This window comes from Amphiprion ocellaris, chromosome 16 (assembly GCF_022539595.1).
Source record: "Amphiprion ocellaris isolate individual 3 ecotype Okinawa chromosome 16, ASM2253959v1, whole genome shotgun sequence".
Classification (NCBI taxonomy): Eukaryota; Metazoa; Chordata; class Actinopteri; family Pomacentridae; genus Amphiprion; species Amphiprion ocellaris.
The window spans coordinates 31559124-31586684 of NC_072781.1; the positions used below are offsets into that span (position 1 = coordinate 31559124).

The 27561-nt window shown below is 36.9% G+C and overlaps 1 protein-coding gene across 2 annotated transcripts in view; it reads left to right on the top strand.

Annotated features, from left to right (window-relative positions):
• hectd2 (HECT domain containing 2) overlaps nucleotides 1-26885 on the top strand; it is a 79903-nt gene extending 53018 nt beyond the window's left edge. The window contains exons 17-22 of one of the 2 annotated variants that reach the window (XM_023266754.3): nucleotides 275-349; nucleotides 6064-6151; nucleotides 8439-8545; nucleotides 15784-15899; nucleotides 19047-19190; nucleotides 22687-26885. In XM_023266754.3, the coding sequence (XP_023122522.2) occupies nucleotides 275-349; nucleotides 6064-6151; nucleotides 8439-8545; nucleotides 15784-15899; nucleotides 19047-19190; nucleotides 22687-22807 (651 nt within the window). In that variant the 3' untranslated portion in view covers nucleotides 22808-26885. Of the gene's footprint in view, nucleotides 1-274; nucleotides 350-6063; nucleotides 6152-8438; nucleotides 8546-11241; nucleotides 12487-15783; nucleotides 15900-19046; nucleotides 19191-22686 lie in introns of those variants that run through there. The other variant, XM_023266755.3, reaches the window with a different exon arrangement.
• The last annotated feature ends 676 nt before the right edge of the window (nucleotides 26886-27561 follow it).

The window sequence follows — 27561 nt, forward strand, 5'->3', positions numbered from 1 at the left end:
CACAGTGCAGTTTGCTTGAGGGGTTTCTGACAGTTCTGACATAACTCATTAGAGCTCAGACCTCAGGCGAAGCGGCACTGTTTGTCACTTATCCTCTTCGTTTGATGTTCTGTCTGGAGGGAAGGTGATAGAAAAGCCGTGTCATCCCCAACCTGAAGTCATGGAGTTTCCCACCCGTGCTTGAACGTAAAGCACTGAAAATTATCCCCAAGTGGAACATTTCGTTCATGAGTAATGTCTTATTTTTCCTCATTGTGATCTCTTGTGTCTGCAGGAGCTGGCTCATGGTTTCGGAGAGCTGCTGAGCTACGAGGGGAACGTGGAGGAGGACTTCTACCTCACCTTCCAGGTAACTAGAGTCCATTAAAGCTCATATTAATGTGGTAAATGACTATTCTAGATGGAAACAGCTGATTTTTATTGGAATATCTACATAGGGGTAGATAGGCCCATTTCCAGAAGCCATCACTCCTCATGAAATTGGGTGAATCCAAACTTTTGTGTTGGTCAACTTTAGAACAACCTTAACTTAATGTAGAACAACTTTAATATAGAGCAACTTTAACTCCTTTAGAGCAACGTTAACTAATATAGAGAAACTTTAATTCATGTACATTACCATTCAAAAGTTTGGTTTCACTTAGAAATGTCCTTATTTTTGAAAATAAAGTTGTTGTTTTTTTTGTGAAGATAACATTAAATGAATGATAAATACAGTGTAGACATTGTTAATGTGGTAAATGACTATTGTAGCTGGAAACAGCTGATTTTTAATGGAATATCTCCATAGAGGTACAGAGGAACATTTCCAGCAACCATCACTCCTGTGTTCTAATGCTACATTGTGTTAGCTAATGGTGTTGAAAGGATCATTGATGATTAGAAAACCCTTGTGCAATTATGTTAGCACATGGATAAAAGTGTGAGTTTCCATGGAAAACATGGAATTACTAGGATGACCCCAAACTTTTGAACGGTGGTGTACTTGAACTTGTTTAATGGCTCTTATCCAGTTTGTTTTCTCCTAACTAGATCCTTGTTTGTGTTGTATCTGCTTTCAGATCTACATCTCTTTGGATAAAAGTGTCTGCTAAATGAAATTGTAGAATATATGAGGCTCATTTTAACTGGGGACTTGGTTCCTTTAAAAAGTCTGAAATCTAGGAATGCAGATGCCTAAAGCAGTAATTCCCCAGTTCATATCTCGGCTGGAGTCAGATTTATTCATAAAGCACAGTTTAAACAACCGAAGCTGGACCAAAATGCTGTAGAATTGAAATTACCAACCACATAAGACATAAACACAATCCCTAAAGACAGATCCCATTGAAAGCACAATAGAAAAAAAGCAAAATAAAGAAACACAGCATCATGAAAGATGAAGTCAAGGTGTCAAACTCTGCTTGGATTGAATGCCAGAGAAAAATAAAAGTTGGAACGTCCAAGAGCATCGACCTCAGTGCTCTGGGGTTAAAAAATGTAAACATTCTGATAAATAAGTTGGTGGCAACCCATTTAAAACCTCACAATTTACTGCTGTGTTCTCATATTTCCTCCTCTCTCCTCAATAAAAGCAAAAGAAATTATCTTTAAAAAAAAGTCTAAAATACAAAAAACTTTTAGATAATAAAATTTCTCAATACAACTTTGACAGCAACTAAAAATTCAAAAATTGCATTACCTTCTGTCTCACATTTCGGTGTTTTTGGGAAAACTTCATATTAATTGCGCTGCAAGAAAGCTACAAAACAAAAACCGACATGGAGCCAACAACTGATCATGCAAACTGGACGGCTAGCATGGCATAATGTGGAGTGCTGACTAATGTGGCGTCTCCTCTCATTAAAAATAAATTAAAAGGTATTGATTAAAAATAGCTGCTTCTGGAAATTAAAAAAGCATCTGTGAACATTACATTCACTTGTTATGCCATAGTACAAGTTCAACCTGCTCTAACTGAGGAACGGTGTGTGTAAATCTGGAATGAAGCCTCTTCAACACAACAAATGTGAAGCTTGTTGTACTTTGTGCAAGAAAATTGGAAACTCTGGGTATAAAGGCATTAGATTTGCATTGGAAGTCAGTAAAAAACAAACCAGACTCACCCAATATTTCTCAAAACTGAGATGCAGTGAAGATAATAAGCTCTTTGCACTTGTCAAACACTGTAGGAAACAATAAAGCAGTAAGTTTTTTGTGTGCTTCTTTGCAGACGATGAACATAAAATTATCTTTAAGTCTTGTTGAAACCTGCAGAAACTCGCACACATTTTCACTTCTGTTTTTAAAGTGTGAACATTTCAAACTAATATACAGAAGTTAATAAGGAATTGTCTTTATTGTCATCTCATTATAGATTCAGTTCCGCTGTTAACTGGAGATCATTTCTGACTTGTCCGGAGTTTATCGATCACAGTTGTTAATGATGTGAGAAAACCTGAGTGCGTGTAAAACTGTGCAGGCAGCTAATGTTAGACATGTGACACACTGCAGATGTCGTGGTTAGAGAGTGACGGTGCTGACAGATGGTTGTGAGTGCCGTCGCCGCTGTGTGATTTCAATAAAGTTAATATCAGAACACTGGGTGAACTGAATCACATCCACTGGTGTCACACTGTACAGCAGATTCTTCAAATGTATAAACGAACATTTGAAATCAACCCAACAAAAAATCTGTTTTAAAAATCAGGTCAAAACCAGCCAAAAACTGCATAAGACTAGTCCAAAAACCAGTGTGAGATGAGTCCAAAAAATGCTTGAAACCAGTCTAATATCCAGTTCAAAACCCAGTCCAAGACTAACCTGTAACCGATTAAGAACCAGGCCAACAACGGCCTGAAACCAGCCCAGAATAAGATGAGATGAACCAGTCTCAAACCAGCTTTAAACCAGCTTTGATCCAGCATTAAAAAAAAGTTTGACAATTGTCTAAAACCAGCCTCAAACCGGTGAAAAATCTGGTAAAAAAGGTCTAAAACCAGTCAAAAACCAGTCCAGTACCAGACTAAAATCAGCTTAGAACCAGTCCAAAAAACGTCTGAAACTAGTCCAAAACCAGTCTAAAACCAGATAAGAAAAAAACAGTCCAAGACCATCCTAAAAACCAACTTAGAATTAGTTACAAAAAAACCAGCCTCAAACCAGAGGAAAAAAAAGGTTAAAAAAAAGTCTGAAACCAGCATAAAACCAGCCCAAGAACAGCTTCAAACTAGTCCACAACTGGCCCAAAACCAGCCTAAAATCAGTCAAAAACCAGTGTCAGACCAGTCCAAAACCAGCCTGAAACTAATTCAAAAACTGTTTAATTCACCAACTAAATTTAAGGGAAACTTGAAAGGATTCCAGACTGTTGTTGCAGATCAAATACTGAAAGCTAAAGTCAGATTAATTCACTGTTTACTTACTAAGACAACATTTAACATTTGGTAACTTTGGCCTCTTCTGGTAAAAGAAAAAATTGTGAAAATGTTCACATTTTCTGCATTTTTCCTACAACTATTAAGTAAAATTTGTTTATTATGTCGATACAATAGTGTGTTTTAAATTAAAACCTTTAAATAATGATTATTCAGGCCTTAATTAATTTTTACTTCTTGGAAAGGACACATTCTCTTGTTGCAGGTGTGTAATAAATAGATTTAATTTGTCTTTATTCTTTTACATGAGCTGAACCTTAAACTAAATTTTGCTCGACGGAAATGATGCATAAAGAAGCACTGCAGCAAAAAGTCCCTCAGAAACACTGAGCTTCCTGGTTAAATGTCTGCACTGATTATCAGCTGCTGACTAACACAGTAACGTCCACAGATGCAGAAGATAACGTTTTAATCAATCAAGCTTTATTTATAAGCCACCTTTAGTGCTTTACAGATGACTGGTGAGATGATAGAACAAAAACAAGATTAAAAAAGGGTGAAAAGACAAAACAAATAATTGAGAAATAGATTAAAATGTCACTAAAAAGAATAAAATAAATGAATAATCTTTTTTATCTGGGTGTTGAATGCACAGAAGTTAATATTTTAGCAAGTAATTGTAAATAAATTCACCTTAAAGACTAAATAAATATTGCATTGCAGGTCCAAAATGCTGCCTCACGTGCAGTAATGATCAAAAACACGAGCAGGTTGTTCATGCTAAGTTTTACGTGACGTGACATCAGCATGTTTTATGACACCAGTGGGTCAGAACGGGCCGTTTCCAGCTCCCGTGCCTAGTAAACAGATACAATGGAATAATTCAGCATGCAGTTATATATGAAGCTGGAGCGTATGTGGGAAGAGAGATTATGTAAAGGTCTGAGTGGGGGTGTTATTTTAACCCACAGTGTGAGCTGGCTGTGGGCTACAGGCTGGGCTCAGTCACACCACCGTGGAGCACATGAACCCACTGACAGAAGGACACTGTGCCACCTTTAGCTCTGACTCGCTGCTATGCTATGTTTGTATGCATCCCTCTGTCGGTGTGCGCTGCTGTATTTGACAACCCACTGACATAATTAAATCCCTGTGGCCTGCAACCATAACTTAAAATAGAGGCCTCAAGCTAAAGTGTAGCTAAGTGCTTCACATGAAGTGCTGTGTGTGATCTAGTGGATCTAATTATCCTTTTACAAACCATTGTAAATTTCCCTGCTGTGGGATCAATAAAGGTTTAATCTATCTATCTATCTATCTATCTATCTATCTATCTATCTATCTATCTATCTATCTATCTATCTATCTATCTATCTATCTATCTATCTATCTATCTATCTATCTATCTATCTATCTATCTATCTATTACGAACAACCTGAAATTTCTGAAGAAAAATAAGTTCAATTTCAGCAACATTATGCCTCAGTTTATCATTTACACATTACAACTTACAGATCACAGAGTTTCTACAAAGACACAAAGCATTTAGTCACAGCTATCTGGAACTGAATGATGTAGGATTTTACTTTGTGATCAAAATGACAAAAGTCTGACAAAAAACAAAACAAAACCAAGACAAATATTTCAAAAATGAGACGCAAAACAACAAAAACGAGAAACAAAATGAGACAAATGACACGAAACAAGACAAAAAAGGAGACAAAAAAGTTATAACGACAAAAAAAGACAAAATGACAAAAGCAAGACAAAAAATTACACAAATGAGACAAAAAATGACAAAACGAGAGACAAAATGACAAAAAAATAGACAAATAACACAAGCAAGACAAAAACATACAAAATGGCAAAAAGGATATACAAAACAATGAATAAAGCAAACCACAAAATGACAAAAATGAGACAAAAAAACACAAGTGAGACAAAAGGAAACACAAAACGACAAAAACGTCAGACAAATAACAAAAGTCAGATAAAAAGCAACAAAAACAAGACAAAATATGACAAAAACGAGATACAAAATGACGAAAGAACGAGTAATCTGGTATTTTACTTTATGATCAAAACAACTTGTCATGGTCTAGAAATGATTTTAAATTTATAGTTTTACAAATTTACAATTTGCAGTTAATGTCTTCTGTGTAATTTTACACTTCGTCTTGTGGGCCAGATTGGACCCTCTGAAGGGCCGCTTTTGGCCCATGGGCCACCTGTTTGACACCCCAGATGTAAAGTATCATCTGTGAAGCGCATTCATCAGCGATATATCAACTTTAATTTAAATTAAATAGAATAGAATCCAGGTTAGAAAGTGCTTCATTGAGCATCAAAATAAAGCAGACAAGTTATAAAATGGTCAGAATTTCAAAGGCAGATTATAGCAGAGCAAACCAACGCAGGGTTAAAGCAGTAAGAAAAGTATTAAAATAAATTGAAGACAGTTTAAAGGAAGAGAAAAAAGCCTTAGATGTGATTCTGGTGTTGTGCTGATGGAATTAGTTTCCTTATTTCATCATGTAAATTGTAGTTGATACGAACAATAAGAAACACCAGCATTCATAGAGGATCTTGGAACAATATAAATGAAGTTTTGCATAGTTTTTTTGTGCAAATATAAGGTTTAGATGTTCACCAGTCGTGGCCACATGAGGTCATATGTACAGATGCATGTTGTTTATGTGTGTTCAGGTGTTTCAGGAGGAGATGGGCGTGGTCAGATCGTACAACCTGAAGCCTGGAGGAGACAAGATCCCCGTCACCAAGCAGAACAGGAAAGGTGAGTCCACAGTGGGAACTTCTATAGAAAACAGCTTCAGAGTCAAAGAAATGTGCTGCAGACCTGCTTTCTGCTGTGTGATCCGACTCTAACAGAGTAGAAACTGCTCAGAAACTGCTAATTCCAGGTGTAAGGCACAACAGACCAACAGACTCTACCATTTCCTCCAAGTCGCTACCGTCCTCCTCTTACATCACAGCAGAGCCAGTTTAATAAACACTAACCGCTGCAGATTAAATGATGCAGTGTGTTTATCCACTGGTGCTGATGAGGTGTACAAATCACCTCTTACCGGATTTTTCATCATGGTTTTCTCCGGTTGCCGTGGTCACACAGCAAACTGTTTCGGCAAAACATCTGGAAACCATTAATGCTGCTGCCAGTCTTTGCACCAGTACCTAATGCTTCCCTGGATAGATGCAGAGTTTGGATTACCATGGAACTCTGCAGACACTTTTAAAAGATCCACTGACTTTTAATGCAGCACATCAAGATACAACAGAACCTTTATAATCCCGAAGGAAATTCTTGTGCCAGATATTGCTCAGAAAAGAAGCAGGAGAATAAATGCAGTTCCTAATAGGAAAGCAGCAAAATACAGGTATGATACACAACAGAAGTAACTAGGAAAGCACTCAGAGAGCACAGTACTCCACCAAGACTGTTCATTCCCTCACATGGCATTGTCAGAAATGCAGTGTTTTTTTATATAAATGCAGCATGTGTTTATTAGAAATCGCAGCAGCATAGCATGTGGCCATATAATATAGATGTACCCACAAACAAAATGACCTCACAGACTAGAATAGTATAATAAGTAGTAGTACTTGTCCATAATATTGCAATATTGTGCATGATAGTCATAGGAGCTTCAATAAAAAGTTCTTGAAGACGTTTCACCTTCATCTACGAGGCTTCTTTGGTTCTCAACCTTAAAGTTAAGTCCTGCAGCTTTTTATAGAAGCTCTGAGGATGAGCGTCTGCTACTGGTCAAAAGTTTTAGAATAACCCGACAATTTTTCCAGTTGTTTGTCAGAAATTAAGCATATTAATGTCTCATTGTACAGGAGGTCCTCAGTTTACAGCATCCTCCACCTACAGCGTTTCATCGTTACGTCTGAACTGGTTACGTGGAACTAGTTGATGAGCAGAGCGGATGAATACGTCGTCACATGGCGCTATCAGACAGCTTTGTTTCCATTCTCTGGTTCTACTCCACCTTGGATTGTGCTACATTCACTAACTTTTCGTCCTTCATTATGGCTCCCAGTATAAGTCAGACTCTTCTGATGCTTGGAAGAAAAGGAAAGCGTCTCCATGGAAGTGAAATTAGATAGAATAAAATGCTGGGAACAGGGAGAAACACCAGCGAACATCGGTCATGTTGTAAAAACAGTGCAACATATTGTAGCGACCCTCTGTGATGAATGAGTGAGACTTTATCTGGTTCTCTGTGGACCGTAGCCAACGCCAGAATAACTAGAAAAACCCCATAACTTAGCTCCAGAATTAGCCATCGTTCCCAGCTCTCTCTACTGCTGACTCTCAGCCAATCAGAGGTGAGCTAACTAAACATGGTACGTTCACTGACATTAGGTAAATCTGGAACTGAACAATAAACATTGAGACCATTAGGTCTTACGATATCCTGTTATCTTCTTGTAAAATGATTCACACATGCATGAAAGTCGTTGCTATTCATGACTTTTCTGAAGAACTGATTGATACCGTGATGCACATAACGGATTTGTTTACATTTTTGCTGGAGTTCCGACTTAAGGCAAAAATTGACTTTCATCAATCTATAGGAATGGAACTCTGATGTAAGTCGAGGACCCCCTGTACTCTGGAATTACAGCATAGAACAAATAAGCAAATGACATTTTTTAAAAAATCAGTTCAGGAACCAAAACGTATCCTAAACTTTTGACTTGTGACCACATGTAGCGTCCCTGTTGCTCCTGCTGGCCTCTTTTTTTCCAGAGGAGATATTAATTGATTTTAATATAAAATGTATTGATTAGTCCACCTTTAGAAGCTCCTGCTGCTGTTTAATGTCATGTGATCAGTGATGCAGAAACCTGGCTGAGCTCAACGGCTTCTTTGTTCCTCCTCAGATGATGACGTCCAGCTGAGAACATCAGCTTTGTTTCTCCTATTAAACCTAATTTTCCATCCAGCTGCTGCAGTTGTTGCATCTCGGTCCAGTTTTCCACGTCAGCGCGTTTGACTGGACAGAAGTTAGTAATGGAATAATGAGACTCACGCTGCTGTTGTGTTTCCACAGAGTACGTCCAGCTCTACATCGACTTCTTGCTGAATAAATCCATTTACAAGCAGTTTGCTGCTTTCTACCACGGCTTCCACAGTGTGTGTGCCTCTGATGCTCTCATGGTGAGTCCACAGTGTCACAAATACAACATGTTTCATTAAATCACTCCCAACACTTTGGTTTTCTGCAAAAACTGTATTACTGAGATTTTCCAGACTAATTCCACTAAAGGTTGCATCCATTTCTGTGTGATAAAATGTGTTAATATTTTTAAAATTACTCTTTTAAATTGAGGAATCTGCCTGCAGCTTCGAACATTTTGCAAGTTTAGAAACTGAATACTTGTCAGTGATTTGCACTCGCTGCCTTTGTGTCGTATCCATTAAGCAAATTTAGTGGCTTCCCTTCAGCAGCGTGCTCAGTCCAGGACATCTCACAATAATGTGGCAGAACCAGGGCAGGACGGGGGTAATAAGAGCAGCTCAGACTGATCTCCTCATATTCTACTGCAGGCTCTGTGCTGCACGAACATTTATACCAGAGAAATACCTTTTAGTTTTACTTCTACATGCAGAAGATGCTTCAAAAACATCACAAATAAATGCATAAAAAAACAGGATTGTGTCTTTAGCTTTAAAGTGTTAATTGCACCTCCATAATGAAGGCTACAGGGTTAAATATTTAACCAGTGTGGGCTGTTGGAGTGTTTGTTTTGCGGCTGGTGTTTCCACACAGGTTCAGTATCGATCATTATGAAGCTCTGGCTGCTCTGACTGTCTGAATATTTGGGCCTCAGTAACTATCACCTGAGAATTACCTGTAATTTTGCAACTTTTATGTCATATGTTTTCTTTTTTTCTGTGCAGTTTATTTTTGCTCCACACGATGACTGACTGTAGCTGCCCTCATTTATTTTTGCTTTAATGTTGAACCAAAGTTTGGGGCAATTACAAGTTAAAGTGAAGACAATTCAACATTATTCTAAGAAAAACAAATCCATAAAACACAATACCACAGTTTAAGCTGTTGTCCCTCTGAAGTTCAATTTCAGCAAAATAAGGCCTCAGTTTATCATTTATACATTACAACTTACAGATTACAGAGTTTCTACAAAAGAACACAACATTTAGTCACAGTTATCTGGAACTGAATGATATAGTGTTTTACTTTAGGATCAAAATGATGGACGTCGGTCAAAAAAAGACAAAAACCATCAAAAACAAGACAAAGTATTACAAAAATGAGACACAAAATGACAAAAACAAGATACAAAACGACAAAAAATGAGACAAACGACAAAAACGAGACAAAAAATTACACAAATGACGCAAACAAGACCAAAAATAATAAAAGTAAGAAACAAAACATCAAAAAATAGACAAACACAAAAGCAAGACAAAAAAAACCACAAAATGACACAAACGATACACAAAACAACAAATAAAGCAAAACACAAAATGACAAAAATAAGACAAAAAAACACAAGCGAGACAAGGAAACAATTCGAAAAAAACATGAAACAAAATGACAAAAAAATGAGACAAACAACAAAAGTCAGACAAAAAAACAACAAAAACAAGACAAAATATTACAAAAATGAGACACTAAACAACCAAAGAACAATGAACAATCTAGTATTTTACTTTATGATCCAAATAACTTGTCATGGTCTAGAAATGATTTTAAATTTATAGTTTTACTAATTTACAATCTGCACTTCATGTCTTCTGTGTAATTTTTAGACTTTGAGGGCTGGATTGGACCCTCTGGAGGACCAGATGTTTGACACTACAGCTGCAACCAATGTTTAAAAAATTCTGGTATTTTTCAGCTGAACTGCAGGCAGTGTTTATATAGAACAGGGAGGAAACAAGAATAGGAAGAAATTAAAAAGGGAAGTGATAAAATATCTAAAAGATGTAAAACCTCCATGTTTTCCCCCAATATTAGTAAATGTTGGTAATTTCAGTTTCCTCGTTCAATTTTTGTAAAATAATCACAGAAATTCTCCTTCTTTGTGGTTGTTCTGTTTCCATAGAGCTGCAGGAGTTTACATTGCAGTGAAATATTAACCCACAGTCAGTAAAAATAAGACAAGAGCACAACAGCATCCGAGGTTAAACATCAGATGCAACGTATTTTAGTTTAATCCCATTTTTTTTAAGATGTTTTTTTGAGCTACTTAGCCAATGAAATGCATCGTGTTGCAAAACGTGCGTCTGTCGCATCCACTAAAGAGTTAAGTGCAGTTAAAGAGTTAATTAAATAACAATAAGACATCAAAAACCCCTCAGTGTCATCATTTGGATGTAAAAATGTCATGGAGGATTTAATTATTGATCTGTGACTATGTTTAATAAAGAGACTCTTTTGAAGATGCACATGTGCGTCATCACAAGCGTGTTTTGGAAAGAAAAAAAACTGGAAATCAGAATCAACTGACCAGATATTCTCAGCTTTTTCTGCACTGAAATAAAACAGCTGCTAAAGGAATTGAGTGGAGTTCACACGGATTAAATCTGATGTGAAACACCAGCTTTAAGAGGCTGATTCTGGTTGTTTCAGCGTAAACTGCATGGAAATAGTGTCAAATTTATCACTTTCTGTGCAGCAGAAGTGAACTAAAAACCTCCACAGATTGTATTGAATCCATTTGGAGACTAAACTCTCCAATCTTCTTCTTCTCAACCACTGAGGGAGAATTTTTTGCCAAAACTGGGACTCAAGCAGTCGATTCTGTTTGAAGTCAAATGTTAGCTGTTGCTGATAAAGAGCTGCTGACTCAGATCTGATCGTGTTGTTGTTTGTTGAACTTCAGGAACTCTGAAGAGGAGGAGGAGGAGCTGGAACACAGCAGAGATGCTTTCTTCTGCTCAGAATATAAATAAATAAAACAAATTATGTGTGTTTAGCTTTAAAGAGAATGCTGCCATGCATTTTAATAGTAAAAGATTCTAAAAATCTCCTGCTAATAAAAGAGAAAGTGAAGATGTAGTTTTACTGCAGCAGCTCTCTGAAGTCCTGTTTGTTTTTTTGGGTTGTTTTTTTGTTTGTTTAGTTTTTTGTTAAGCACGTCTACTTCATAGTGAACAGGACGCTCTGGCTGGAGATAAGAAGGTTTATCAGCTGGGAGCCTGAATGTGGGTCAGACAGAGGACACAACGATCTGTCTGGAGAAAATATCAGGACGGGTTCAGCTCCTCTGGCTTCCTCTGATTCCTAATCAGCTTTTCATTTCAAATCTGAAAAGTCTGAAAATCAACCTTATATTAAATTAACTTTCCCAGTAGACTGAATTGTCTAAATGTAGTTTAATTCAACAAAACATTAAAATCCTTAAAATCAAAACCAAACCAAAAAAAAATTTGTGTGCGCTATGGTAAAATCATTTCCAGATCTAGAAAATTATGGAAAAAATATTAGAGAGAATGGAAAAAATGACATTTTTAAAAAAAGAAGTGTGTTTCCATAGTTTTTGGAGCAGGAAAATAGTTTATTACTGCAAGCTTGTATTGTGAAAAAAAATGAATCTTTTGTTTAATTATTTTTTTAACAATTTATTGTTGTTTTACAGATGTCCTTGTTTGTTTTTATTACAGATAAGCTGTAAAATCACAGATAAAATATGAATTTCAAACCCTAAAAAAACAGATCAAAGCTTAAAAAATATTATTACAGATGATGTACAATTTCCATTTTTTTCTGTATTACAATCAGCAAAAAACAACAAAACAATTAGTTTACAGGCATTTGTTGGGTTTTTTTGAGAAAAAATATGTATATTAGGTTAGAAATGGTAGGTCATTTATTTGCTTTTTTTAATATATAGATTTTTCTTATTTTGTTATTAACTTTTATTGTTATATATGTAGTAAAATCACACAAAGTACTTTACAAGTTGACTGTTAAAAATGGAAAAAAAAACATAAGAACAACTAGATAATGTCTGCATAAAAAAGAAATCTGCATTTTGACAAATTGTTCTGTTCCAATGCCTGACTATAAAATTACACAGTTTTACTGTATTGGAATTCACTAAAAAATAAAACTATTTTACAGATATTTGCCATTATTTTCATCCTTTTTAGTGTTTGAGTGTTCCATTTTTCCAACATATTTTTTCTGGTACCTTTGCTGCAGGTTTTTCACAGTTTTATTATAGATTTGTCATTATTATTGTTATTGTTATTATTATCAATCTTATTGTTGTTGTTGTTGTTATTTACCCTGTAGCACATTGTAGTGCTGCTTACAGTTGTGCAACGAGTCCTGCCATGTGCCACCAAATTAGCAGGAAAAAAAGAAAACCGAAAATGCAATTAAAAATCACAGATTAGCAAACATTAGGCCTGTCAGCAGATCGTCTTTTTTTCGTACACAAAGCATCGTTTCCATGGATGCACTCAACAAAGAAGGTTGCACAACATCACGGAAATTAAACTACTATTATAAAAATCATTTTTTGGTAAATATAATGTAATTTATTCAATATGTCAATAAGAAATAATATGAGTCACAGGGACTGTTTGGGAAGAGATGATGATGTTCTTTGTTTCAGCTGAAGAAAATGTTGTTTATTGAAGTTTATAGATCTGTAAGAGCTGCAACCTTCTGAAGACTGTGTGTATTTAATAAATACACCAGTCAAAAGTTCGGACACACTTTCTCATTTAATCTTTATTTATATGACTATTTACATTGTAGATTCTCACTGAAGGCATCAGAACTATGAATGAACACAGATGAAATTCAAAGTAGCCACCTTTTGCTTTGATTACTGCTTTACACACTCTTGTTATTCTCTGGATGAGCTTCATGAGGTAGAACCTGAAATGGTTCTCCAACAGTCTTGAAGGAGTTCCAGAGATGCTGAGCACTTGTTGGTCCTTTTGCCTTCACTCTGAGGTCCATCTCATCCCAAACCATCTGGATTGGGTTTAGGTCAGGAGACTGTGGAGACCAGGTCATCTCCATCATCTCCTTCTTGGTCAGATAGTCCTTCCACAGCCTGGAGATGTGTTTGGGGTCGTTGTCCTGTTGGAGAATAAATGATGGTCCAACTAAACCAAACTGGCTGGGATGTCATGTCGCTGCAGGATGCTGTGGTAGCCATGCTGGTTCAGGGTTCCTTCAGTTTGGAATAAACCCCCAACAGTGACCATCACTTTTTCCTTTTTTATGATTAAAATACATTGAAAAGTTTTGTATTTTTACAGTCAATCAGTGTTAAAGAACAGATTACAGTTTATAAAAGTACATATTTTTGATGTGGACATTCTTTACAGCCATTGTACTCTAATCTACCATGTCAATTAATAATTTCTTGTTGTTCTGGATATTATCTGTAATTTACCAGAACAGGGAAAGCCTATAAAACAACAGGAAATAGTTAAAAGTATTACCAGTAACTTATTGGTCCCAGTAATGAACCAGGAAAAGCAAGAACAAAACCAATCAAGATCATTTTTCATAAATTTTAACTTTTTAAAATGAAAAAAGTCCTCTTGTTGCTGTAGGTCGGGTCAAAGTTCAGCATGTTTGACACACTTCTGCTGGTGGATTTACATCTTTTTCTGTTTTCACTCTGCATGATTCAGTCTCTTTCGTTTGCCGTCGAACTTTCAGTCACGTCCGCCGAGGCTGACGTCTGAGGATGTGATGAGGCCTGTGGCTGGTGTGGTTTCCAGTCTCACTCTGTTTAGATGATAACTTTGACCTCAGTGCACCTGACAGACTATTAGAAACGAGGCTGTAAATTGTGTGCAGCTTCATTTCTGTGTGATTTTAAATGAGATACTTCCACTGTGAAGATGACAGTTTGACACATTTTCTGTTATCAGCTGTCGACCTCCGGTGAATCAGGACTTCCCCGTTTCTCCTCATTTACTGGTTGTGGTTGGCTTGCGTCACCTGAAGCAGCGGAAACTCTGCAGAAAGACTGATGTTGCGTCCATCCACCTGCTACAGACAACGCTTAGTAACGGTGGCTTTAGCCCGGCTGAGTCTAGCGGCGACACTGTAGGGCTACAGCTCCAGTTCCTGCTGATTAAACACATCCGGTTTACGGTTGAAATCTTTAGGGTTTGCATGAAATTAATCACCTTAAAGGCCACTTCTGATCAGCATTTACAGTTCATTGAACTCACGCCTGTTTTCTTGCACTGGATTCAAATACGCAAAAAGAATTTACAGAAAGTTCTGCAATTTCACATTTTTTGCAGATTTTTTAAAAAAATTATTTAAATAAAGTTATCATTTGTTTATTTTAACAGTCAAATGGTGAATTTCACATATTTTTTTATGTAATTTAAAGACAGTGAAAAGTTTAGAATATAACCTTTTTTTGCATATTTTTTTAATAATTTAAATACAGTGAAAAGTTGCTTATTTTTACAGTCAAACTGTGAATTTCATTTTTTTTGTAGATGTCCTTTTTTATTATTCAAATACTGGGAAAATTTCCTCATTTTTACAGTGAATTTCACAGTTTTTTTTCTTTTTTATTATTTAAATACAGTAAGAAGTTGTTTATTTTTAAGTCAAATGGTGAATTTCACAGTTTTTTTTTGCAGATTTCTTTTAATGATTTAAATACAGTGAAAATTTGTTTATTTGTATCAAACAGTGAATTTCATTTTTTTTATTATTATTTAAAAACAGTGAAAGTTTGTTTATTCTTACAGTCAAACTGTGAATTTCACAGTTTTCCCCCTTTTTGTGATTTAAATACAGTGAAAAGTTTCTTGTTTTTACATTCAGACAGTGAATCCTTTTTTAGTATTCAAATACAGGGGGAAAAAAATCTTATTTTTAGTCAGTGAATTTCACAGAATTTTTTTTGGCATATTTCTGTTTGAAAATTTAAATAAAGTGAAAAGTCGGGACTTTCTGACAGTTTGACACATTTTCTGTTAACAGCTGTTGACCTCCAGAAAATGCTTCTTAACGGTGACAGGAAACAGGACATGATGCATCGCTTTACATTAGAGCTGCAACTAAAGATATTTTTTGATTGCCAATTGTTTTCTTGATTATCCAGATAGTTCTTGGGTCTATCAAATGTCAGCAAGTGGTTGAAAATGTCGTCAGCATCTAGGATGGCATCTTCAAATATCTTGTTTTATGCTCGATGCAAAGATGTTCAGTTTAGTGTCAAAGAAGAGAAAATGAACCATAGAATGTTCAACTTAAGAAGCAGAAAACTGCGAATTTCTACCATTTTTTCATGTGATTCAGTGTAAAGCAGAACTGCTCTATGTTGCTCTGATGTGTAGAAACATGTGAACATGTGCAACAACATGACGGCTGACCCTATTTGTTTTGTTTTTCACCTACAACTAATACGTGACTGTTTTACCAGCTGCTGCGACCCGAGGAGGTGGAGATGTTGGTTTGCGGGAGTCCAGAGCTCGACATGAGCGCTCTGCAGAAAGCTGCTCAGTACGAAGGATACAGCAAATCAGACAGCACCGTACGGTAAGACGCCTCCACTTCCTGTTGACTGAAACCCAAACAGGAAGTCCACAGACCGCTCAGACACTGAACTACTTTCCTTCTAATAGTCTGACTCCATGCAACTTTTATCTGGTGTTTCTTCTACGTGAAGTGACTTATTGTGTGGTAGAAGTTAAATACAAGTTGTTTTAGATTTTGAAACAGATGAACTGTACGTTAATTCAAATTCCTGTGAAGCTCCTTTGACTCATATTGTTGTAAAACACAATTATGGCCCAACTGTCTCCTCTCAGGTCAACATGTTTAAGCTAAAAATTCTTGTACGATTTTTATTTTAACCCTTTTCGGACATGATATTTAACATCAATCTATTAAAGATTCATCACTTTCATATTAATGTTCCTTACGGCTTCATTCAAAGATGCTCGCAATATTTTGTCATTTACACGAGATTAGACAATATACCAAGTGATGTAGAAGCACAATAATGCACCAGCAAACAACAGACTAAAACTAAACGAAAGCAGTTTATCAAAGTGTCCAAATAACTACCAGACTGGCTTATTTATGATTTCCTCAACACTTAAAACTCTCTCTCTGTGTTAAAAATGAGTTACTGTTGTTGCTCTGTGCATACATACACACAGCTATTGCTTTGGAGATGCTAGAATGTATCCTGGTGCTGTCTGATGCTGCAGGTATTTAATAAACTCAGAGGAAAGACTCCTAAACAGCTGGAAGCAACTAAAGCACACAGTGTGACGCTGTTAGATCCTGACAGGCTGATCTTGTCTCCATGTCAGTGATGTTATACGTAATTAATTAAATTATTATCAGTGTTGCTCCATGTGGAACCTGCTGCTGGTATTTAATAAACTCAGAGGAAAGGCTCTCTGTAGTACTTTTGGATGAATATTAGTGCTAAAATGTGGAAAAAAGCTTCACAGATTTTGAAGTAGTTCTGCTTAATGTGACTGGATGCAATTCAGACTTCTGCTGTGTTGACAGTAACAGAGAAACGTTAGTAGGACTGACCTCGTATGATCTCTGTTGCAGCATTTACAGAAACCCATACCTGTTGAGTTGCCATCAGATTAACAGAAATAAGTCTGAAAGGGCTTTTCTTTAATTAAACAGGGTGGAACTCACTTTCTGTCTCTCACAGTCCTTCCTTTTGTTAGCAGACAGGAAAACGAGCCGAGGCTTGTCATCTAGGATAATGCTTCTCAGCATGTTGCTGACAGCTGACAACAAGCAGCTGCAGGCCTGTTACACAACTTCAACACCTCTCAGCTCGACCTGTCGTTTTCACAACACTTTGACTTTCATCCGTCTACCAGCTGTGTTTAAAAAGGCCTGTTAGTGTTGACCAAAGATAAAAATAGAAGAACTCAGCTGGGCCGACCCATTAGCCGAGGGATTCGACTGAACATGATCATAAAGAAGTGTCTGGTTCAGTCTCAGCTGGTACAGAGCTTTACTGCATGTCACTCATCTGCCTTCATGCCCACATTTCCCATCTGTCTTCACTGTATTTAATAAAAACCCCAGAGGCCATTTAAAACATTACTTTATGTTCTATCTTGTGAGGAGATAAAACCAAGTGCTTGTGGAGTTTGTTGCTTCTAGTGTGGTTGAGCTGTGGAGCTCTATGTGTTCATTGACCACTTATTGAGTCATTCCATGACTGGAGGACATTTTACATCCCACCCATCAAATTTCAAATCATCCATGTACAAAATACTAAAACATGCAGTTGTTGTGTAAATCTGCTTGTCCTGAGACCAAATCCTGAAAAAAACTTGGAGAAAAGAATGAACATATTTTTAAAAATTGTCTGATTAAGCCAAGAAGCACAGAATTTTATTTATTTATTTTTTTTTAAACAGAATCTGCTCTAAGCGATTTATTTTTGGAAAATTTTTAGATAAGACACTTAGAATAAAATGATTCTGATGAAATATCACCACTTTAAGCCAAACTTTGGTTGTGTTTTGTTAAAAAGTGACACATCTTTGATAAAATCCAACAATTTCTACAATTTCTTGCTCTAATAACTGGTACAGTTTTGGTGATATGTGTATATACACTACCGTTCAAAAGTTTGAGTTCAATATAGAGCTAATATAGAGTAACTTTAACTCACTTTACAGCAACTTTAACTCATTTTACAGCAACCTTAACTGATATAGAGCAACTTTAACTCTTTTAGAGCAACTTTGAATAATATAGACTAACTTTAAGTCATTAAGAGCAACGTTAGCTCATTTTTGACCGGCTTTAACTAATAATATCAACTTTAACTAATGCTGAGCAACTTTAATATAGAGCAACTTTAACCCTCCTGTTGTCCTCATTTACGGGCACCAAAAAATATTGTTTCCTTGTCTGAAAAAAATCCAAAAATTCAGCAAAAAAAATTCCCCAAATTTCTGAAAATCTGCAAAACCTTCAGGAAGAAAATTCCAATAATTCCTCAAAAGTTTCCCTTAAAAATTTTATTTTTAAAAAATCCCCCAAATTTGGCAAGAAAATTCTTGTAAATATTTTCAAAAAACGAGTACAAATCTTCCAAAAAAAATCCTAAAAATATCTAAAGTGATTACATATATATCAATGAAACTTCTCATATTCTCTTAAGAACATTCACATAAAAATTAAAAAAAAAAAAAAGTTGATTTTTTTTGTGTGTGAATGTTCTTAAGAAACATTTTTAACATTTCTTTTTTTTCCACCAAAAAATGGTTAAAGATTTCCCAAAAATGATGAAAATGTGGACATCAGAAGTTTCACCGTGAAAGTATTTTTTTTCCACATTTTCAAACAGGTCAATTTTGACCTGCAGGACAACACAAGGGTTAATAATATCAACTTTCACCCATATAGGGCAACTTTAGTGACTATAGAGCAACTTTAATTAATATGGAGCAACTTTAACTAATAATATAAACTTTAGCTAATACAGAGCACCTTTGATTCACGTACACAACCACTAAACTTTTGAACAGTAGTGTATATTTGGATAGACATGCCTTTCAAACCCGCCGGTAGATGTTGGGGTTGAGTGTTAATCTCTTTAGGGCACCTTTAAGTGTTAATGAGGTTTTTTATTGAATGTTTCCTGTTATCAGACCCACTCTAACTCTCTGATTGTTGATCTGCTAACAGGTGTTTCTGGGACGTGGTGTTGGCGTTTCCTCTGGAGCTGCAGAAGAAGCTCCTCCACTTCGCCACAGGAAGCGACCGGGTTCCCGTCGGAGGAATGGCTGACCTCAACTTCAAAATCTCCAAGATCGAAGTTCCAACTGACTGGTAGGTTTAAAAAAAATTAACTAAAAGAAGATCAGAACTCTGGGTGGCCAGTGACAGCATTAAAGTGTATTAAATAGAATGTTTTGACACCTCAGATGATTAAAATATCCACAGCGAAGTTTCACATTTCTGCAAAGTTCTTGCATCAGACGACAACATTTCACCGAGACTCACATCCGCTGGCTGAGAGTCATCACACCACCATCAGCTGTTTCCTTCTTTCCTGATCTGAATGTCTGAGTTTGCTGACTAATAGGTGAAGTATTAACGCAGAAACCATCCTCCCCGTCTGGATCGTACTGAACTGGATTCACAGATTTCAGTGTGAAGATAAGCAACGCTGTTGAACTTTAACAACCCCTGAATGTGGGTCAGAGAACAAACAGCAGATGCTTTCAGTCTCACACAGAATCCACTTTACATGCACTTTTGTAATTTGTCAGGCTTGTTTGTTCCCTTTTCCCCTTTTTTGTCTCTAATTGAAAGATTATAACTAGTGATGGGACACAATTTAAAAAATGTATCTAATTAATTACAGGCTTTGTAATTAATTTAATGAGATTAGTCACATTTTTGTCATATAGCAATAGTTAATGCAATAAGTAAAGTTTTTCAATTCAAATAAATTTTGGTTGACAGATGAATCAATGAGTAGACATATATGTGTTTATAATTTTATAAAATGTATACAATTTTAAAATGGGCATATAGAAAAAAGTGTTGTTTTTGATGATTTAAAGCCTGAATTTAGTTCAGCTTTTTGACTGTCTGGCACTTAGCATCAGCATAAGAAGTTCAAAGACCTTCAAAAAGTTGAAAATCCATATATTCATTCTGTTTTCATAGTTTCTGGATTTGATAAATGGTGTCATTTTAATGACTGTTTTTTTTAGGAATAGAATTTTTTTTATTCATGAAATTTATTTTTCATTAACTAAAAGTTCATAATGAAATTATTAAAAGACAGACAGACAAGCCAATGTTGATCATCACATACATGCCGAGACTCCGCCTCCTTAGCAGAGTAACAACTAAAACAAAAATGTTTGTTTCATTTCTATTTATCTGCATTTTTCATCTGTCTACTACATTCAGATTACTGCAAACTCAAAGTGCAATTATAGCGATTATATTCAACATTTTAAGGCTTTTCGTAAACTCAAGCACTTTCATGTCTTCTAAAGTGGTCTATTATGGGATGGCTACACCATTAGCTATTACCAGGACTGTTGTAGCTAATGTTAGCTCTGCTGCTAACAGCGACATGTTTTACACTGAGGTGATCAGAAAACTCTTTGTTGAACAATTTGCAGACAACCAGGCTTTAATCCAAGCTGCCATCAGAAGATTTTTAAAAGAAAACTTTCCTCCCAACAATCTCAATGCATCTCGTCTTCCTTCAGTGTTCATCAAACTTTCTTGTGTGCTGACGTCACTCCTGTGGCTCTTTAGGTTCATTACTGCCACCTACTGGGCTGGAATATGCATCAGCGTTACCGGTGGGCCAGAAATTAGGGAACTGAGAAAGATGTGACTAAATACGTTTTTTTGTTGTTGTTTTTTTTTTACACGTTATTTTTTCTGTAATTAATTAATCAAAATCAACACATAGTCCCAGCCCTAATTACAACACATTGCAGGGAGGAGATACTGAAGCCAACACGATAAATACCTTGTAAAATCCTTTGTACAAAATACGTTTGTAGGGGGGAAAAACAATCCTCACCAGAGTTCAGGGAGTTCAGGGGAGCGATTCTCATTTCCATAAAGACATTGATTTGGTTGACGTACAACCGAGTGCTGGGGCCCCTCAATCTCTTTTCAAACCCACTTGGGAATGGGAGAGACAATATCTGACTCTGGAGAGTTTGACCAAAATTCCTCAAAAATTGTTGAAAGTGACCCAGAATTTGTACAAAATGACATAAAATTGTCCACAATCACTCATCAAATGTGTCCAGAACAACTCTGAAGGATTAAAGCTCAACAGGAAGCTCGGACGCTTACTGTTGATAAACAGTTTTCTTTTCAAGTGTGTTTGAAAAGAGGATGAGGGGCCAGAGGAGGGGCCCCAGTACCAAATCAGTGTCAATATGTAAATGAGAATCGCTCCCATAAACTCCCTGAACTCTGGTGCAGATTCCCCCCACCCCCAAGCTTACAAGCTTAATTATATTACATAAGTGATTAAAAACCAAAGAATTTCAATTACTTACACAAATTTTCAAATATGTTTTTATTTATCATCTTCTTCCTATAAATCATTTACATTACAAAAAAGTTTGACTTTATACACTACCATTCAAAGGTCTGGGGTCACTTAGAAATGTCCTTGTTTTTGAAAGAAAAGCAGTTTTTTTCAGTGAAGATGACTTTAAATGAATCAGAAATCCAGTCTAGACATTGTTAATGTGGTAAATGACTATTGTAGCTGGAAACAGCTGATTTTTAATGGAATATCTCCATAGAGGTACAGAGGAACATTTCCAGCAACCATCACTCCTGTGTTCTAATGCTACATTGTGTTAGCTAATGGTGTTGAAAGGCTCATTGATGATTAGAAAACCCTTGTGCCGGGCACCTGGGTGGCTCAATAGGTTGAGTGGGTGACCCATAAACTGGGCCTGTAGTCCCCATGCAGTGGTCATGGGTTTGATTCCTGCCCATGGCGCTTTGCTGCAGGTCATTCCCCCATTCTTCTCCCCACATTCCTGTCTTCCTCTCACTATGACTATCAAATAAAGCTACAAAATGTCCCAAAACATATTTTTTTAAAAAGAAAACCCTTGTGCAATTATGTTGGCACATGAATAAAAGTGAGTTTTCATGGAGAACATGAAATTGTCTGGATGACCCCAAACTTTTGAACAGTAGTTTAGGTAGCAGGTGGCAGGAACTAATGGGACTCAAACACCCCCACAATTTAATCAATTGTTTCTTGAATCATTTCTGACAGATAAGTTCTGATAAGTCCTCAGTGGTGGATTTGTCACAATCATGTGATCGTAGTGTTCACTTGTTGTCATGGTTACAGTGATGCCGTGCCGCTAGCTCCCAATGATACAGAAATATTAAACAAATCCATGGATCCAGACTATAAGCTGCATCACTGCCAAAATCTAATCACTTGGTCCTTGTAAATTTCATCCAAATCCGTTGGTCCATTTGTGAGTAATGTTGCTAACAGTCAGACAAACAAACCAACACCAATCGTCACATGACTCTGCCGCTTTCCTTGGCGGAGTAATAAACGGACTAGGAGAAAGTCTGACAGTAAAAGTGAGTCTTTAGAAGAGGTTTAAAAGATGACACCGAGTTTATAATGGCTTCAGGTTTCACAGTATTTAACTGTATCTTACTCCTACCGTTAGAATCTGGCTGTATTATAACAGTAATTTATTTCAGTGTGCTAGCTGTCATCTGTGTGTAACATCTGAACGGTTCTTATCTTAACAAGGTATTTTGTTCCTTCTGTTTGCATCTCTTTCCTCTGCAGGTTGCCGATCTCTCACACCTGCTTCAACCAGATCTGTTTGCCTCCGTATCGAACCAGGAAGGAGCTGAAACACAAGCTGACCATCGCCATCTCCAACGCCGAGGGCTTCGGCCTGGAGTGACCCGTCTGCTCACACACTGACTGTTAGTGACGCTAGCTACGTGTATGCTAACACGCTTTACGGATATTGAGGAAATGAGTTCCTGCTTTTCCAATCTGCAGCAGAAAAATCAGGAGCTACGACAGAATCTCTAGGAATCCTTTTGTTTGCACATGAACTGGTGTTAATGAAGAAGTTCTCGTGTTTAGAAGTACTGTGCAAAGGTTTCAAGCACTTTAGATGTTTCGATTCTTCTCCATTGCAATGAGGAAGGTTTGACCCAAATTATATTGTGCCTCATGAAACAAAGCTTAAATATTTAGGCAGAATCCTGAAGACCCTCAGTAGAAGAGCAGGGAGTCCTGATCTTAGCCTGATGGAGTCAGTCTGATTTCTGGAGAACTGTGCTACAAAAACACATGCAGCAATCTTTCCTAAAGCCTTCTCACTTTGCTTTTAGTGCATAAAACTTTTGCACAGTACTGTAGACGTCATCGAAACAAGATAACTCTGAAAATATCCTGGTTTCATCAATCAAAATATTTCTGTTCTCGTACAGTTAAAAACCAATCATGTGGGTTCTTTAAGTCGCCATGAAAGGTTACTGGTTTGCTCAGGTAATTATGATAATCAATATTCCTCTTGTTGGAACACATGACCAGGTGTTTACCCATTTACTTCTTCTATGATCCTGTTTGTCCACAGAGTTGAACAGAAAGGATTTAGTGATCGTTACATCCTTCAGAATTCAGTCTGTGTGAAACTTAAGTAGAAAGTGAAGGTAAATGTCGGTGAAAGCTAAAGTTCTAAATGGTACGCAAGTTTTGAGATGTATGACATTGATAGTTCCGTTTTTTCAATCCTGACTTCAGTCACTTTTTGAACATATTTTATCGACGAAATGTGTTTTGTTTTGCTTTGTTTGCAGCACACTGTCAGGATATGAAGCTTTGCTGGGAGAACGATGCTCTTGTGTACCGTGAGATGTAGATTGTTTTGTGAATAGTTGTGCGTTTTTGTTTTTTTGTTTTGTTTTTTTTTGACATTGCCGCCTGTTTTTTATCGAACGAAGGCTGCAGCAGAAATGTTTTGTTTTAAACGTTGTGATGTTGTGACAGTCAAACCAGAGCTGTGTCTCGGCGGTTCAGTGTTGATTTTGGTTCTAGAGGTCGATGTTAGCGGTTATCCAAACGAAAGGTGACGCAGGATGTTTTGATGTTAAATAGTCAGAGTGGTTAGTTGAGTATTGAAATGTTTGAAAATTGTGCCTTGAATACAGATTACATCTTTTTTTTAACCTGGAGGCAACTTGAGTTAAACACCGACGTCTGGCCTGCAAACGCTCCAATTTTCTCGTTGGACCAATCTGCAAACCCAAAATTTCTTCCTCATTTAGCAACTAAAATTCTGCTTTGATGCCCTGGTGGTTAGAAGTCATAATAAAACTATTTTTTTTAAGTGCTTATTTAAAATCCATCTCCTGGCATTGATTAAAGCCTAGTCTGATTCACTGAATATAGACTTCAGGTGTAAATCGAAATCACATTCGCTAAAGAAATCTCTGAGCACCAGTCTACATGCTCAAAATTGCAAGTTTTAAAGATTTGGATCATGCAATAATGCGGATCTGCTTGGCTGTTTTGATGATAGCGCTCATCCAGAAAAAATTACCGCCCCCCAGCACTGTTTTGCAGGGGCACCATCACTGCATCCTGGGCTGAGCGCTGCTTAGACCAGTTAGAATTGGTTTTAAGAAGCATTCTCCCCCCACCCCCTTCAGCAGAATCATAATGAGGTGCCAGCAGACCATTCTCCAGTGCTGAACCAGTAAGAAAATACACTACCGTTCAAAAGTTTGGGGTCACCCAGACGATTTCATGTTTTCCATGAAAACTCACACTTTTATCCATGTGCTAACATAACTGCACAAGGGTTTTCTAATCATCAGTTAGCCTTTCAAGACCATTAGCTAACACAATGTAGCATTAGAACACAGGAGTGATGGTTGCTGGAAATGTTCCTCTGTATCCCTATGGAGATATTCCATTAAACATCAGCTGTTTCCAGCTAGAATAGTCATTTACCACATTAACAATGTCTAGACTGGATTTATGATTCATTTTATGTTATCTTCACTGAAAAAAAACTGCTTTTCTTTCAAAAACAAGGACATTTCTAAGTGACAGTAGTGTATATCTTGAACTTCTAAAAACTCATCTCTGTTCATTGAAATTACATATGCTTAAGACTTTTTTCCATGAAAATAATGCCTTAAAATGCCTGAGAAATTGCTTTACACCTTTGTAAACTACACCTGCAGAGCACCAGCTCACCTTCAACTGTCCTTAAACACTGTAAAACTATCAACACAATTACAAATTGTAACATTGGAGTAAGTGGGCCCTTCGTGGTTAAAACAGAAACTGATTTGGGTTTCTGTCTTTACAGATTTAAAACAAGAAAAGCACTCAGACACCGTAGTACTCCACCAAGGCTGCTCAGTCATCATATGATTTCCAGTGGATGAAATCTTTAAAACATTCATGGTTTAAAGATTTCAACCGCAGCGGTGGATTTGTAGTAGGATCACAATCATGTGATCGTCAGCAGGCAGCTGATGTAGTGCTCACTTGTTGTCATGGTTACAGTGACGCCGTGCCACTATCTCGCAATGATGCAGAAATATTTAACAAATCTGTGGATCCAGACTATAAGCTGCATCACTGTTAAAATCTAATCACTTGGTCCTTGTGTCATTTCTGAACTTCCCTGAAAATTTCATCCAAATCCATTTGTCCGGTTTTGAGTAATGTTGCTGACAGACAGACAGACAGACAGACAGACAGACAGACAAACATACGCCGATCGTCACATAACTCCACCGTGTTGTTTGGCAGAGTAAAAAGGGGGAAACAGCTTTGATAATTTTATGAAATGTTACATCTGACCACTAGTGACATCAAAGCAGAACCCTAAACAGTGGGTGCTCTCTTAAGATGTAGTTAATTTGGGTTTTTATGAGCAGAAATTGGAGATTCCAGCTTTTACTAATTGCATTTTCATGGGTTTAAGTGTCCATGTTATTCAGATAAATCTACCGTAACCAGTTTTCCATTCAATTGCTGAACTGATTTTGGAAGTTTGTTTAGCTTAACTGTCAGGGAAGAAGTGAAAACCAATTTTTTTAGGTTTCCAGAAGGTTTAGAAGGCGATTACAAAGCATCAGTGGGCTATTATTTTAAAAAATCTGGTTGCACCCAAACTTATCGCCTCTGTCGTAACTCTCTGTAACTGTTTTGGCCGGTCCAGATCTGAGCACTGCTGATTAAACCCTCGGCTTATGTAAGGCTGCTTTGGCAGAATGTCTGAAATCCTAATGACAGACCCAGGTAACCAAGCAACCGTCTAGCAACTTGAATGGATGCGCCGTCCAAACTTGGATCGGTGTAATCTGGGTCACTCATTCACTTGGTCTCGGCTATATGGTCTGAAATAACCCCACTTACACAACAAAGGAGCCTTTCTGTCACTTTACGACCAGTTGGGAGCAGCAGCCGGAGCCAGAAGCTTCTTCTGTTTGACCAAGGCCACATTCACATCACGTCGGTGTTACCGTAGGAAACCGAGCTGCTGACTGGGAGAAAAATGTCAGAAAATCCAAAATAAAAGGACGTATTTTACATGTGATGGAGTAGAAACAAGAAACATGTTTGGGTGATTATTATTAGGATTATGTAATGTCAGGAAAGTGTTTTTCTTATGTGAATAGGACCAAACTGTGTCAGGTTATACAGTGGGACGGTCGAGCAAAGACCTTCTGTTTGAAAATAGTTCAAACGGACTCAGAGGATTCGTTGAGATGTAATTATTTTCAGAGGTTTGGACTAACTGAAAAGTCATGGATTTCTCATGTTTTTTTAAGGTTTAGCAGTTTCAGGTTCATCAGTGTCTGTTAGATGTCATGTAGCTGGGTGACTTGACCATGAATGACCCACTTTTCAAGCCTGTCCGAGTCTTATATAATGTGCTGTGTGCCGCAGTGATTCCACAAGTATTTACAGTAAACATTGATGAGGGGTCATTCCCCTCCGGAGAAATATCTGCTGACTCTGTTTTCTTTATAAATACGCTTTGCTTTGAATACATGCACATCACCACAACAGGAATGTGGAGTTTAACTGGGGTGAAGGTGTTCATAAAGGCCCTGCGAATCAAACCAGCACAGAAACACGGAATCAAGCACAATGTGAACACACTTAATGCCTTAATGCTTAAAAACAGTAGATTTCTTTCGATAGTTTTAGTTAGAGGCTGTTGTGGAAATAAAAGTCATGCATGAGCAAACTGAAGAAGATAGACCTGTCACAATTTTTTTAAGATCAATTTTGACGACAGAGTGCAGTTTAGAAGGCAATTTTGGCACATGGGTCATTCCAGAACTGGAGGACATTTTACATCTCATTCATCAAATTTCAAGTAATCCATACACAAAACACTAAAACTTGCAGTTGTGTAAATGTACTTGTCTTGAGACCAAATCTAAAAAAAAACTAGGAGAAAAGAATGTTTGAAAATTCCAAATAAGTTTGGAGTTCCCCCTAAAATGACATTTTTCTCTTGTCCCACCTCCCTGATGACCAAATTGAATCTCAAGTAAAACAGTTAAAATGAAATTTAAATTTCCTACTTAGGTATTATTTTCTTCATTGATGATTGATTGTGGGAACATTTTTTGTGCTTTTGTGTCTCATTTCTGTCATTTTGTGTCTTGACTT